The sequence below is a fragment of the Hemicordylus capensis genome, chromosome 3 (genome assembly GCF_027244095.1).
Source record: "Hemicordylus capensis ecotype Gifberg chromosome 3, rHemCap1.1.pri, whole genome shotgun sequence".
NCBI classification, from domain to species: domain Eukaryota; kingdom Metazoa; phylum Chordata; class Lepidosauria; order Squamata; family Cordylidae; genus Hemicordylus; species Hemicordylus capensis.
The window spans coordinates 293,398,256-293,413,847 of NC_069659.1; the positions used below are offsets into that span (position 1 = coordinate 293,398,256).

Genomic DNA, 15,592 nt, shown 5'->3' on the forward strand with positions numbered 1-15,592 from the left:
GCAGCAGCATACTTCCTTGCCACCCAGGACAGCACCATACCGGAAGTGGCCGGTGCACGTGCGTGACGTGCACACGAGTACTGGCCACTTCTGCTATGATGCTGGCCAGGGCAGCAAGGAGGTACGCTGCCACACCGTGCCAGCAATTTTGGCAACAGCACTGGTGGGGGAAATGCGGTGGGGTGGTGGGTGGTAAGGGCACCATCCCTACTCCTTAAAGGTAATCCCCCTCACTGCCTAACCAGCCTGAACGCTGGACCCCCAAACCAGTTCGGCAGTCCGTAAAAGGACCGCCAAACTGGTTCATGCACATCCCTATTGCAGACATCCCACTTGTACCACCCCTTTCCTTTTGGGTGCATAAGATGCAGACAGAATGACAGAAGGACAAATTCCTGGGCTCAGTGGAATTAGGTATTCCCCCTTGGAATGCAGCAGTCTTACTGAAGCATGACAGTTTCTTTGGTGACAGCATAGAGGTGATTGCTGATAGAGAATGCATTGAATTCAGAGATCCACCTAGTGGACATGAGAGCAAACTAGAAAAACAACCCTCTGCGGGAGCAGAGACTCCAATAAAGTGTTTGAGAGTGCATCAGTAAAGTGCCTCAGACTTACTATCAATATGATCCTATAGAGAGTTTTCTCCAACATTGAAGACAATGGGGCCTAACAGGAGTACAGCTACAGGAACATTATTATATTATTATTATTTATTTACACAGTCAGACAGGTGTTATTGACTGGTTTGTTTTATCCAGACATCGAGTCCTTCCCAAGGACCTGGGATGGCTGAATTTTATTATCAATGTTGTTGCTGTTATTATAGATATCGTTGCAGAATATAGGCTGTTCCCAGTAAAGTGGCTTTTTGTAATTGGCTGATGGTGATTTCTGTGGCCCTTATGGTGTTGAGGTGCTCTTCAAGGTCTTTTGGAATTGCACCTAGGGCGCCAATTACCACTGGGATTATTTTGGTCTTACAGTGAAGAAGATGCACTTAAAATGGTCAATAACGAGAAACTATTCAACACCAATGAAACAAAGCAGGCCTACAAGAAAGAAAAAGTCAAGAACTGAGCAGAAAAATGGAAAAATAAGCCACTGCATGGTCAATATTTGCACAATATAACTGGAAAATCAGACATCACCAAGACCTGGCAATGGCTTAAAAATGGCAACTTGAAGAAAGAAACAGAGGGTCTAATATTGGCTGCACAAGAATAGGCACTAAGAACAAATGCAATAAGAGCAAAAGTAGAAAAATCAACAACAAACAGCAAGTGCCGCCTTTGTAAAGAAGCAGATGAAACCGTGGATCACTTAATCAGCTGTTGTAAAACGATCGCACAGACTGACTACAAACAAAGGCATGACTAGGTAGCAGGGATGATACACTGGAACATCTGCAAAAAATAAAAGCTACCTGTAGCCAAAAATTGGTGGGACCATAAAATTGAAAAAGTTGTAGAAAACGAAGATGCAAAAATATAATGGGACTTCCAACTACAAATTATTATTATTAATTTGTACACCGTCCCAAACTTTTGTCTCTGGGCGGTTAACAATAGCATAAAACAAGTTAAAAACATATACAAAAAACTTAAAACAATTTAACAATGTAAAAATAAACCAGAGATTAAAACCTAAAAAAATTTAGGAAGCTGAGAAAGCTTGGAAGAAAAGATGGGTTTTCAGGTGTTTTTTGAAAATTGCCAGAGATGGGGAGACTCATATCTCAGCAGGGAGCACATTCCACAATATCGGGGCAGCGACCGAGAAGGCCCGTCTCTGTGTAGCCACCAAACGAGTTGGCGGTAACTGCAGACAGACCTCCTCAGATGACCTCAATGGGCGGTGGAGCTCGTAGTGAAAAAGACGTTCTCTTAAATACCCAGGGCCTAAGCCATTTAACTAGCACTTTGTATTTTGTCCAGAAGCCTATTGGCAGCCAGTGTAGCTCCATCAGTAAAGGAGTAATATGGTCTCTCCGAAATGACCCAGAGACAAACCTGGTTGCCGCATTCTGAACCAACTGAAGTTTCTGGACTACGTACAAAGGCAGCCCCACATAGAGCACATTGTAGAAGTCAAGTCTGGAGGTTACCAACAGATGTACCACTGTTTTGAGGTCATTGATCTTGAGAAACGGGCGCAGCAGGCGTATCAGCCGGAGCTGATAGAAAGCACCCTGGCCACCGCCTTAACCTGAGAAACCAGGGAGAGGTGTGAATCCAGAAGTACTCCCAGACTGCGAACCTGTTCCTTTTGGGGAAGTGTGACCCCATCTAGAACAGGTAGATCAAAGCCATCTCTGGAGTTCTGACCCCGCACAATAAGTACCTCCGTCTTATCTGGATTCGGATTCAGTTTATTCTCCTTCATCCAGCCCATTACCACTTCCAGGCAGGCATTTAGGGAGGATATGCCAGCTCCTGAAGAAGCTGACATGGAGAAGTAGATCTGGGTGTCATCAGCATACTGGTAACACCCAACTGCAAATCCCCCGATGATCTCTCCCAGCGGTTTCATGTGATGTTAAAAAGCACTGGAGAAAGTATGGAGCCTTGAGGGACACTATTCTTAAACTCAGATTATGAAGAGCAACAATCTCCAATTGACATCATCTGGAATCTATCTGAGAGGTAGGAGCGGAACCACTGTAAAACAGTGCCTCCCACCCCAAACACCCTCAGACGTTCCAGAAGGATACTATAGTCGATAGTATCGAAAGCCGCCGAGAGATCCAAAAGGACCAACAGAGTCACACTTCCTCTGTCAATTCCCAATTGGAGATCATCCATCAGGCTGACCAAGGCAGTCTCTACCCCATAGCCCACCCGAAAGCCAGTTTGAAATGGGTCCAGATAATCAGTTTCCTCCAAGACCGACTGGAGCTGAGAGGCCACAATCCTCTCAGTTACAGTACCTTGCCCAGCCATGGGAGGTTGGAAACAGGCCTATAACTGCTCAGCTCTGAGGGATCTAATGCAGGCTTCTTTAGAAGATGTCTAATGATTGCCTCCTTAAGACAAGGAGGCATCCTTCCCTCCCTCAGAGAAGCATTTATGATTTCCACCAGGCCGTCTACAACAGCCTCCCTGCTAGATAGAACAAGCCATGTCGGACAAGAGTCAAGAGAACAAGTGGTAGGCCTCACCGCTCCAAGCAGCTTGTCCACATCCTCAGGAGTCACAAACTGAAATAGATCCAGTCGAATCACATAAGAGGAGTTGTTGGGTATCTCCAGTTCAGACATCAAATTAATTGTGGGGTCTCCATCTAGGTTGGCCCAAATCCGAGAGATTTTATCTGTGAAAAACTCTTTAAACACATCGCAGAGAGTAACTGATGACTCCAAATTCTGGTTCAAGGGAGGGGGAGCAGATACTAGTCCCCTCACAACCCTGAACAACTCACGATGGACATGAACTCGCAGAGGCAATATGGACAGAAAAGAACTGCCTTTTTACGGCACGTATTGCCTGAGCATAGATCTTTAGATATGCTCTATGTCGCAATCTGTCAGATTCGAGTCGAGTCTTTCTCCACTTGTGCTCCAGTCGCCTATCTTGCCGCTTCCGTATACCAAGGGGCCAGTTTTGAAGCGGGTCGGAGGGGACGCTTGGGAGCAATCATGTCTACTGCCCTGGTGAGCAAGTTGTTCCAATTCTTAACCAGGGCATCAACAGGATCACCGGCAAAGCCAACAATGACTCTCTCCAAGGCTTCTTGGAATCTTACCAGATCCAATAACCTCTTCAGACAGACCATTCTAATAGGCCCCTCACCCCTGAGGAAGTGGTAAGTGGTTGTAAGCCTAACCTTAACCAGATGGTGGTCCGTTCATGTCAATGGGGGAATCACAGGAGTCCCCACCCACGGAACACCACCCTGATCAGAGTAAAAGACCAAATCAAGCGTGTGACCTGCGATATGCATTGGTCTAGAGACCACTTGGGATAGGCCCATAGTTGTCATGGCTGCTATGAACTCCTGAGCTACCCCGGACAGATTGGTCCCAAAATGAACATTAAAGTCCCCCAGCACCAAGAGTCTGGGAGACTCCAACCAAGTCCATGAGCTGAGTAAGGGATTCAGCTGGGCAGCAGGCAATCGGTACAACAACAGAAATCCCAATCTATCCCTGTTCCCCGAACTCAAGTATACACATTCAATATGGTCCAATATCCTAACAGGGACCCCTGATAAGGGAGATGTTATCCTTATAGACCACAGCCACTCCACGTCCTCACCCACGTCCCCTCACCTGCTCCTCTACAGAATATCCTGGAGGAAGAAGATGGGACCAGACTGAACCACTAGCCTCCCCAACCAAGTCTCAGTGATACATACCAGGTCGGCCCCTTCATCCATGATCAAATCATGGATGAGTTCAGGTTTATTTTGGACCGACCTGGCATTACAGAGGAGCAGGGTAAGGTTATGTGGGTTGTTGGCAGTGCTCCCTGAGGTCAAAGAGCTGGCGGGACAGCCGGAAGGGGAGACAGCTATTAAATTTCTGACTACCCTTCCCCTGGAATGGCCTGTTGACCTGGTGAACATCCGCTAGGAGGACCCTGAACAGTTCCATAACCTTATCTGGTAGTAGTAGGAGCTTCATATTTAAATGTTATGGCTGCCTCAGGCATTCTGGGAGGGGAACGGTCTGCTGTGGAACTTTGGTCTTGGGGGAAAGTAGTGAACCCCTGAAGGAAGGCTGAGAGCCTTCCCTCAACAGAGATAACTGTCTGTGGGGCAGGGTGGCCAGAACCTCAGCGGTATACTCGTGAGTCAAATGGGCCATAACCCAAAATTTGGCTTTAAAAAAGCCAAATCTGGCAACAGAGAGGCTGAACCAGAGAACCGAGGCAGCTTTGTGAAACGAAGCACAAATTCATCTGAATGAAAAATGTCTGAGAGAGACGAAGTCAAGGAAAAGGTTTTCTTCATCTGACCATTTTCCTTTTTCGCTGGCAGAGGGAAGAAAACACAAATGCTCTAAAACCTGTGGACTCTGTGATAAATGGGAACTAGCAGCAGGCACATAGTGGGGATCTGGAGACTCCCAGCCAGACACTACTGATGAGTGGGAGAAGGACTATCATCCCTGATTCTTACGAGGAGATTGTATCTATGAAGCCCTGAACTCTTCCTTTTCCTCATGCGAAAGCAGCAAAGGTGGCGGCGGCAGAGGTAGATAATATAGAAAGTACATGCTTGCAGTGCTTAATTTTTTTTTTAACATACCATGCCCCATACCCTGATCAGCATGGAGATATTTAACAGTAATGGATTTGCTTGTCCCTAATCTGCCTCCAGGAGGTTGGGGAGGGGGTGGTGGCTGTTTCCTGTGGAGGCAATCCTGACTGTGCAGATCAGCAAATGTCAGAGAGCCATTAGGAATTCCTAACCCCCACCACAAGGAGGCAGTGCCTCAGTTCTGCAACTGCCCCAGGTAGGAAGGGGGTCATGGGGGCCCTTTAAAAGCCACCCAACCCTAGCACAGGGAAAGCTGGGTGGATGAGACACTGTTGCAGAGCATCTCCGCAGCATGTGGAGGAGCAAGAGAAGCAAGAAGTTAGAGTACAGCAGCATTTCTGGCCTTCCCATGGCTCTTGTGCTGAAGAAAAGACATTAGCAGTTAATGGGGCACACTGGCTGGGACTAAGCTGAGCATGGTGGAATTCCCTCAGGGCTCAAAGGCCACAAGTTTAATGCCACAGGCGTAGTGGTGTTTTCTTAGGGCCAAAAGCCATTTTCTTCTTTCCTTTGGATCATTTCTTATGGTCCTTAGGCAGCCAACTTGCCCCAGGGGAAGGAAGAAAGATGAAGTCTCCCCCCCGGCCCCCCCAAACAATAAGACAGATAAGAATAGAAGGTAAAGGGGAGAAAGAATAGTGTAGAAGAATCCACAAGAGTTCTCTCTCCCACTCACTCTAGCCTAGAGGCATTACTGTGTACACTAGTCTTCATTACTATGAAGACTAGTGAAAGGGAAGCCTGAAAAGTAATTGGTTCTAGAGCAGGCAGGACAATACGCCTGAGACCGTGGGGATCTCCCCCCACAAGGCTCTTAAAGCCTTGCTTATTTACATAATAATGTCTCTAGACTAGAGTGAGTGGGAGAGATCTTGTGGATGCCCACCAAGAGAATGCCAATTTTCTCACCTCTGCAAGACACACAACCAGTGTTCCCTTTAACAGGGATTCCCAGATGCTGTTGACTACAACGCCCATAATCCCCAAGCAAAAGCCGTTGCAGCTGGGGATTCTGGGAGTTGTAGTCAATAACATCTGGGAATCCCTGTTAGAGGGTACACTGCATACAACACCTGATAAAAATCCCTCTTCTACCTGAATATTTCTATTTTCATACAGTATATCACATTACAAACATTGCCATTTCATGCAGTGGACTGAAGGCTTTTGATGTGTTCAGTCAATAAGCCCCCTCTATAGGGGTTTATGTGGGCTCAGTGGGAAATCTACAAGGGTATGCCCTGGTTCTGGGAGAAGAGATGGCAACCTTAAGTGGAAGAGCAAGTAGATACATAGGAAGACAGGGTTCCAATATGTTTCATAGTTGGCTTTCTTTCTCAATAGCTGCATAAGAATGAATGGATGAGAACACTCCAAACAAGACCTTTTCTTTTGGAAAGAAAGAGATGGCCTTCCTTTCAGACTGTGGGTTCTCAGAAACACCCCAGAGATAAGAGACAGCAGAGGAATTGTGACTACAGAAAAATCTAGTTTTTTGGCTCTCCTCCATCCAAATTAAATAATGGTTAAGAATAAACAGGGTTCTTAAGAATCAATATAGGCACTTTAGACATTCTTGCATGTCTACTAAGAGTAGCAAAATCACCATAAGTAACTGAAGGGACTCGGGCTCCCATCATCTCACCTATCACAGCTGCTCTCTTGATCGGCTGAGGGGATGCATTTTTCCAGGATGCTCCATTGGGCAATGTCCACTTTCCCATAGCTCTTTGTGCAAAAAAGGCATATTGCAATGCTTTGGCCTGGCCTGAAGTCAGGAGGAAGAGAAAGAGCTCTCTCTCTTTGCGAATACCCTCTGCAAAGGGCAGGTACACGGAGGCTTGCACAGCTCTGAAGCATAGTTCTGGTGAGAGGCACCCTTGGGCCTGTTTCTTCACCTTCACAAATGCTTCATCAAGGATGGCTTCAGTGTTGGGTAGCCTTGGGGTTTGTTTCAGGCAGAGTCTGCGTGGCTCCAGTGGCTGATCTATTAGGGGGCAGAGTTATCAGTTAGTTATATTTTCATCTGGAAACTAAAAATCAGTTATCCCTTTTGTTTTCTGTACAGAGACAGCTAAAAGCTTTGCTACTCAATAGTACGATGCATGCTCACTTGGGATTAAATGTCATTGTACTCAGAAGAACTTACTTGTAAGAGTCTACCTAGACAGTAATTTATTCCAACACAATTTATTCCACACAATTTGAAGAGAGATATTACAGGAAGTATAAATGAGGTTTAAACATGTCATGTAATTTCTCAGCACTATCTGCTGGCAATTTGTGAAAAAGCCATACCTACTGCAAATCAGAATAAAAATACTGTTGGTAAGTAAGGCATAGCTTTTTCTCAGTAGTCAGTAGATGGTGCCCATAAGTTATACAACATGTTCAAATTTCATCTAGCATCTCCAATCAAAATTTTTGTTCAAGTTGGAATAAATTGCTATCTAGATAGTAACTAATTAAGACTCCACAGAACTGCAGTTATTCAGTTCAATCCTACACATGAATGTTTACTTGGAGATAAGTCTCACCGTATCTGTTTATAACAAGACTTACTCCTCGGTAGATATGTATAGGAGTGCAGTGTTACAGCCAAATCCTATACATGTTTATGTGGAAGCAGGTCACATGAGCAAGCAAGGTTTACATGGAAGCAAGTAATTCATGCACATTAACTTATTTCTACAGTTAAATTGGTAATCCAATTACACATCCATCCTTCTACAACCTATGCTTTGCTGCCAACAAAGTTTAGATAACTATTTATTTAGCCACAATCTTCCAAAGCTGCATTCCCAAAATCAGGTGTGTGTGAAATAGGTTTTTCTTGACAGAATCCAGAGAACTGTGCAGAGTGATCCTAAACATATTTAATTGTATGTCTACTTATGAAACACTGGGACTTATTCCTTAATAAGTGTGTTTAGGATTATCTAGCAGTGGCTTTTTTCCTCTTAATTAGAAAGGATATTTCTAATCCTCATGTTTGCCGAGAGGAATTTCACAACCTCATAGCAACAAACAGGGAAAGCAAATAACCACTCCTCCTAAATGTCTTGAAAACAATGAGGCAATGTAAGTGAAGCCCTATTTTATAAAGTATTACAACTGTCATTAAATCTAAGTCTAAGCTAATAGATACAAAGATTTTTTCCCCCACAGTTAAAATCCCACATAAGATTTATAGAAAGCTTTTGTGTTTTAGGCATCTTTAGAACAGGAGGCTGTGCAGCGTCTTTTATATGTTGCATTGGTTTTTTTGGTTGTGTTTAAGGGTTGGAGGAAAATCTGGGTCAGAAATTACCATTGATTTGCAAAATGAAAGCGGGGAGCTTTGTATAAAGTATTGTAACATCATATAATAATAATTATTATTAATAATAGTAATAATAATAATAATCAGCAGCAGCAATATCAATGCAGGCAAGCTAAGATCATATATAATGCACCAATAGGAGAGGTCCCATCACTTAATAGAATGAATGAATAAATAAATAAATAAATTGTTTATTTGATTTCTATACCGCCCTTCCAAAAAAGGCTCAGGGTGGTTTACATTAAAATAAAACTAAAATTAATTAACTTTTAAAATCAAAAACTGTAAAAACAACATAAAACCATTATTAAAACATTTAAAACACTTTTTAAAACCCTGGAAAACCAGGTGAAACCTTTACAGTTTAAAAACAGTTTAAAAACCCTAGAAGGCTAGGCCAAACAGATAGATATTAAGGGCTCTCCTGACAGCCAATAATGAATTCAGATTACGGATTTCTGCCAGGAGTGCATTCCACAGCCCAAGAGCAGCTACAGAGAAGGCCCACCTCTTAGTCGCCACTATACGTCTTGGTGACAACTGAAGACGGACCTCCTCAGACGACCTTAACGTGTGGTGGGGATTGTGCAGAAGAACTATCTATTTTGTATAGATTACACTGATAGATGAATTCAATAAATGTTATAGAATGTTTTCTTAATATGCTTACAAAAAGGAAGCAAAAGAACAGTTTGACATTTTTAGGATTTCAACTTCAAACATTATTCATTTAATTCAATAATTACCATATATGGTAAATTTGAATCTGAGAAAAATCTTCTGCTTCTCTTTGACATTATGTTGTTTTTGAATTACTGATCTGATTATTGAGTATTAAAAATCTGTTTAGAACAATAACAGTTAAAATATTATATTCAGAATTTCATCTTAAAAATAAAGATTATTTAAACCTTTCCCCAGCAAATTTGGGTGTAAAAAGTAGAACATTCAGCTAATTTAAGTGGCTGGATTGTTCAAGCAAAATTTGGTATCTTTACTAATTGGGTTGTATTATTATATTAAGAATTTCTTCTAAAAATACAAATTTTTAAAAAATGTTAACTGAGCATATTCTGGTGTAAGAAGTAGTGCATTCATCTAGTTTCAGTGGCAGGATTGTGTACGCAAAATTTGGTATCTGTAGGTCATCAGGAAGTATGACTTTATTTCACAAACAAGTTCTTCAAAATATATAATAGACTGCTTATAGGATATCACTTGCAAAACTCTTATTTAAAGGGGGAAAGGATATTTTAAAAATCTTTCCAGGAATTTCAGGGCTAGATAATCTTCCACATCATGGCGTAAGACCTCGGTCACATATACATCAAAAGGCTCAACCAGCAACATGTAGTCACCTAGATATATGGGATCCCCAATGAGGGCACTAATATACCCATGCAAACCATCCACGTTGGGAGGGCAGTCTAACCTAAAACTAAGGAACCACAGCACAGCCATCTTAATATGAAGTCTCATAATTCTCTTCCACACTGGAAACTAAGGGGTTAATTCCCCCAGCCCTCTCTGCATAGGGAAGTAGCCTTTGCCTCTTAAGGAGTAAATCTGCTGCAGCTGTTGGTATCTTACTCTTCCGCTGAGAGAAACATAGACAAGGGGCAAGGAATGGGGAAATAGAATAAGCTATAAATGGCGGATGTTGGGAAACTGATATGAGTTAAGGGATGGTCAGTTGTTTCAATCTGAGGTGGATCTGCGCTGATGATAGGCTTTGCATTCCTTCTAAGACTTTTGTTACACCATGATAGATGACTAAGCTACCTTCTATGTATAAATACTTACCTGTAACTGGGGTTCTTTGCTCTCGATTTGGGTGTGCCCCGAAAGCCTTACTTGCTAGCAGTAAAAATCCCATAAGCTTTTCCCTGTGTGTGTGTGTGTGTATTATTTGGCGTCGTGTACCACCCGGACAAGAACCGGCTTTCACGGTTATATCAGTATTAAAAAATATTGTGGAAAATGAGAACAAAATGTATCATTGGGAAAGGCCACATATTACCTGCTTGGGGCCTGTTCCTTTGGGGGAAAGTACATGTCTGGACTTGCCTAATTTGGTGCTGAGAGACTGTGGTTGCTAAGGTGATGGCAAAAAGGGAATTCAGTTAAATGTCTGTACTAGAGAGTTTCTGCTTCTGGTTTGACACTTTAGCATCAGACCAGAGATTCAGGAGAAGTCCCCTTCCAATGGAGGTGCATGACATGAGGGTGTACTATGTACCTTACATTATAAAGATATCACAACCCATGTGCTCATCTGCTATGTGGATGGACTATCATCACAGTATGGACTGTGGCAGTCAGATGTGTTGCACTGATACATCAAGTCCCACACAAACATGCCAACAATGTGGTTGTATTGGGTTGTGTGTTAATTTTTAATGGATAGACTGTGAACTGCCTTGAGCTAAATTAGTTATGAAAGGTGGAATACAAATTAAAAATACATACATAAAATAAATTACTGATCCTTCTCCAGAGAGAAGAGGAGATAGTTCTGTTATTCTGTTGGATGTCTGCCCATAGGGCTCAACATAAGCTTTAGATTCTTCCCATACTTAAAACACAGTTGGCAAATACTGGAAGAATGCCAGCAAGATCTGCTTTGTGTTTAAGCTTGCCTCAGACCCACAGATTACTGGCACAGCTGGGGACTATAAGACTTTGTCCTACAATGGCACTGTAGCTGCCACCATGAACACAGCCAGCCACAGAATGCTGATGAGCTGTCATCATTTGCTTCCATGCGCTGCCACTGTAAGCTAAAAGCAATATGCTTTTAGCAATATTTTTCAGGTGCTGGTGCCATCAGGTGGACACGCTGTGTAATTTTGTGATGTTTGTTAAAACAGCTAATGCAAAGATATTATGCACGTACTGTACAGAGTTTTGTTCCTTGCATATAAGGCAGTGTTCTTCATTGCAAGACCTGGGTGCTAGTAACAGCTGCCAACTCCGTGTGGCTCCTTTACTAATTGGGCCTGGATGAAGCTTCAGCCAAAGCTGAATATTGCACACAGTTTCCCTGGCAGCACATGGAGATGACTGTTCCCACTATGCAGTACTGCGTTTTCCCCAGCGGGTGGGCTACTTGAAGAGAAACAGAGCCCTTGTGGGCCCCAGCACCATCTTGAAAGGTGCACACAGAGTACTGGGAGGTGTAGTAGGAGGTGTAGTTCTTCCCAGTGCCTTTTTCTATGGGAAAGCACTGGTAAGGACTATACTTCTCAGCGCTCTATGAATGCCTTGCAAGATTGTGCTGGGGCTCACAGGGCTCTACTTCTTTTAAAGGTCCCACCCGCTGGGCACTAGGAACCGCCCAGAGACGTACGTTTGGGGCGGTATAAAAATATGTTAATATATATATATATTTTTAAGTGCATTGTGCGGAGGTCAGCAGTTCTCACAATGAAGGTTTTTGGCAAGAGTGGTCCCTGCTTGAAAAATAGCAAAGACCACTGTCATAAGGCATCTGGGATTAAAAGCATATTTGCTGATTGAAGTTAGATTGTTTCTTGCAAGTTAGAGATGAGAAAAAGAAAAAAACATTCAAGCAATTTATATGATTCTTCTAATATTGGGATGGATATATAACCAGCTCCAGAGTAAACCGTTGGGTTGAAGTTATGACTTTCTAAAGATGCTAAGAATTTTATGGAGATAGGAAAAAAACCTCAGAACAATGTGCTATGTATGGTAGGCTTTTTTTGTTTTAAAGTGAGCTGTCTTGTTAGGTGACTTTTCCTATTTTGTATTTTTCTAAATATCCCAATGTTTTAAAATAAACATTTTGTGGGGCTAGACGTTGCACAGTGCTTGAGGAATCTGTATAATCAAATCGAAAAATTGAATCAGTGGCTCAGTTGTCAGTGACAGATTGAAGCCATCTTACTTGAAGTATGGACCTTTGCGGCTAATAAATATATGTCACCAACTATTGTTTTCAAAGGAGAAATGAGTAGGGATGTGCACAAAGCATTTCATGCATCGCCGGGGTGGTGGAGAGCGGTAGCTTTAAAAAGAGGCACGCAGGTCCCTACCTGCTCCTTCGCCATGGTGCTGTCTGTTCCATTCATTCTAAAAGACCCCATGCCACACATCTGCTTCCTTGTTCCCAGCAGCGTGCACAGGGCATTGACATTCTTAATTATTTTTACATGATTAAATATTTAATTATTAGGTTTATTAATAGTTTATTGAATTCTTAATAGTTCAATTATTAATAGTTCATTGAAGCTTTTTCATATATAGCAAAATATACACATAATATGAGCAATGCATGCAAACAATAAATTATTTTCCCCTGCCCCACCATCAAGCCAATCCCCAAGAGGCACTGACAGAAGAGAAGAGTAGGAATGACACGAGCAGCAGGGAAGGAAGCGGGGGGGGAGGGGCCTCCAGATACAAATTGTGACCATTGTGCATCTCTCCAAGTGCAGTGGATAATTAAGCCAATTTTTTAAATCGCAAAGTGGCCCAGAAACTCTTTCCATATAATCTGAACTTTTTCCTCAAAACTTAATTTCAAAAATTCTTAGTTACTTGTTGGTCATTTAAAGCCTCACTTAAAAAAAAAAAAATCTTTATATATGTATACATTTTTATATCCCACTCTTCCTCCAAGGAGCCTAGAGTGGTATACATAATTATGTTTGTCAACAAAACAACCCTGTCAGGTGGGTTAGGCGGAGAGAGAAGTGACTGGTCCAGAGTCAGCCACTGAGTGTCTTGGCTGAACAGGGATTTGAACTCAGGTCTCCTCAATCCTAGTCCACTTTGCACTAATAGCAATTGCTCCACTCAGTTAAGAGTCTCTCTGCATCAAAATTCATAACCAGTTGTGTTTTTGTCATAACTGTGATAATGCTGCTTGGATGCCAAGTTATGTTCAGTCATTTGGTAAAGACTCCAGATATACTTTGCATGATGGAACTGCACCAAGAAACTCGCTGCTCTGTGATTCAGCCAGGCTTCCAGTGCTCCTGTGGGGTTTGACTAGCATTTGTTCTTCAAAGTCATTGCACAAATTGTCAACAGAGAAGAGTGAGCAAACAGGAAGATCTGGAAATGTATTTCGTTGCAGATGGTACAGAGAGAAAGCAGTTTTAGATAAAACAATAAGAAGGAAGTTCATAATTATAAGACTAGCTCAGCAATGTTAGTTTTTCTTGACAGGTTATAGAATCGCCTTTCTTGCAGGGTGTCAAGGAAACACTGGACAGGAATACTTGACTGCAGGCCTACACAACTGTGTGATCCTCCACACCATGGATTATGGCCTGCCAGATGCACAACAACCCCATGTTTTGCAAACTTGAATAGGCAGCAAAAGCTAAGAGGATTAAGCAGTTCCAGGTGGGCCACCATCCTTGAATAAGTGTGATGGATTTCTCTTAGTGAGCCACAAGCTATGTGAGTCTGATGGACAGAAGTTCATGTATGGAGCTGTGTTTAATATCAGCCAGTCTTGTCACAATATAAGATTGACCTATTGATCAATATAATGTTGAACTAAATAGGACTTTTGTTCAACATAATCTATAGCTGACTTCATGTCAATGAAAACCAGTTCCTTAATAGAAACCAAGGAACTTTGAATGTGTGAATTTAGCACTGAAGTCAGTGGGTTTGCATGTACTGTTGGACGGTTGCCCCAGGTGAAGAAGTATTATAATAAACTTTATGACCTATGGGACAAGAGACAGTTGTTACACGTTTTATGACCCATGAAACAAGCTGCTGTTTAACTTGAAGAACTGACTTGCATGTTTCTGCAATATCATGGGATATGACTGTATGAAATGGCTGATCTTTACTTCATTTCTGTTCTCCAAATTTAGCTCTCTAAATCAGTGTTTCTCAAACTTTTTGGAGTCAAGGACCGCTAAATTCTTCGTGCAGAGTTTCAAGGACCGCTACATTCTTCATGCGCAGTTTCCCGGACCAGCAGTTAGTAAAGGGGTTTCAAGTCTGTCTGTCTGTCTATCAGACTTCTATACTGCCCAAAACTTGCATCTCTGGGCAGTTTAGAATGAAAATAATATAAGCATTAAAATAATTAAATTTGGAATCTTTTGCAAACATGGAATATTAGGGGTTCTTAACCTTGGGTCCCTCAGTTAAACTCCCATAACCCCCAACAACAATGGCATTTGGCCATTATGGCTGGGGATTATGGGAGTAGAAGTCCACCAATGTCTGGGTACCCAAGGTTGAGAACCCCTGAATCTAAAAGCCTGGGTGAACAAATTTGTCTCCAGTATGTCTGGAGTGGAGGTGCTTGTGATTACTCAATGGAGAGGGGATGCTGGGCCATTGGAAAAATTCAAAAGCTACATGGGGCCAATGAAAACAACATACAAGCAAGCCCCACTGATGCAAGAGGGAAACAGCGTTCCCTCTCAAGGCGCCTCGACCACAACAGGCAGCTGGGTTTCAATCAACCAACCTTTGGCTGCAAACAATGAGCATGCAAGAACCAGCAGCCCTTCAAGTGGCGCCCACTGCCATACTTTTTCCTCCATGCCCCCGCATCGCATACAGTTTGAAGCTGTAAAGATAGGGAATAAGATAGCTGTAGGAAGATCTCAGCAGCACGTGGAGGCAAGGCACAAGAAGGGTCCCACACCTCCGTGATACTCTTCCTCTTCCGTGCCATGTGCAAAATTGAGTAAGTGAGTGCCTTGATTTCAGTTGTGGGGGGGGTTGACTCCCAGTCAGGGACCGGCACTCAACCCTTCGGGGACCGGCAGCGGTCCAGGGACCGGTGGTTGAGAAACACTGCTCTAAATAAAGTCAACTAAGCTTTTATTAATAACATCCAATGTTTTTGTCTCTCTGGGCTGGTACAGAGATCAGGTGGAACCAGGTAAGCTATGGTTCTGCACAATGTCCCCAAACCTTGGGCTCATCCCCCCACATTACACACCAGGGGAGGAAGGATCCTACTTCTAACCCTGTTTATAATGATGGGATTTGCCATGACAT

At 42.8% G+C, this 15,592-nt stretch overlaps 2 protein-coding genes across 5 annotated transcripts in view; one reads left to right on the plus strand and one right to left on the minus strand.

Annotated features, from left to right (window-relative positions):
* MAP3K13 (mitogen-activated protein kinase kinase kinase 13) overlaps positions 1-15,592 on the plus strand; it is a 133,542-nt gene that overhangs the window by 20,632 nt on the left and 97,318 nt on the right. The gene's annotated exons all lie outside the window — the stretch shown is intronic.
* The window catches only part of EHHADH (enoyl-CoA hydratase and 3-hydroxyacyl CoA dehydrogenase), a 46,524-nt gene that overhangs the window by 8,186 nt on the left and 22,746 nt on the right, over positions 1-15,592 (minus strand). For 3 of the 4 annotated variants that reach the window (XM_053311953.1, XM_053311954.1, XM_053311956.1), the window contains 2 exons: positions 15,054-15,155; positions 6,908-7,249 (listed from right to left, as the gene is read on the minus strand). In XM_053311953.1, coding sequence (XP_053167928.1) covers positions 6,908-7,249; positions 15,054-15,155 — 444 coding nt within the window. The remainder of the gene's footprint in view (positions 1-6,907; positions 7,250-15,053; positions 15,156-15,592) is intronic. The other variant, XM_053311955.1, reaches the window with a different exon arrangement.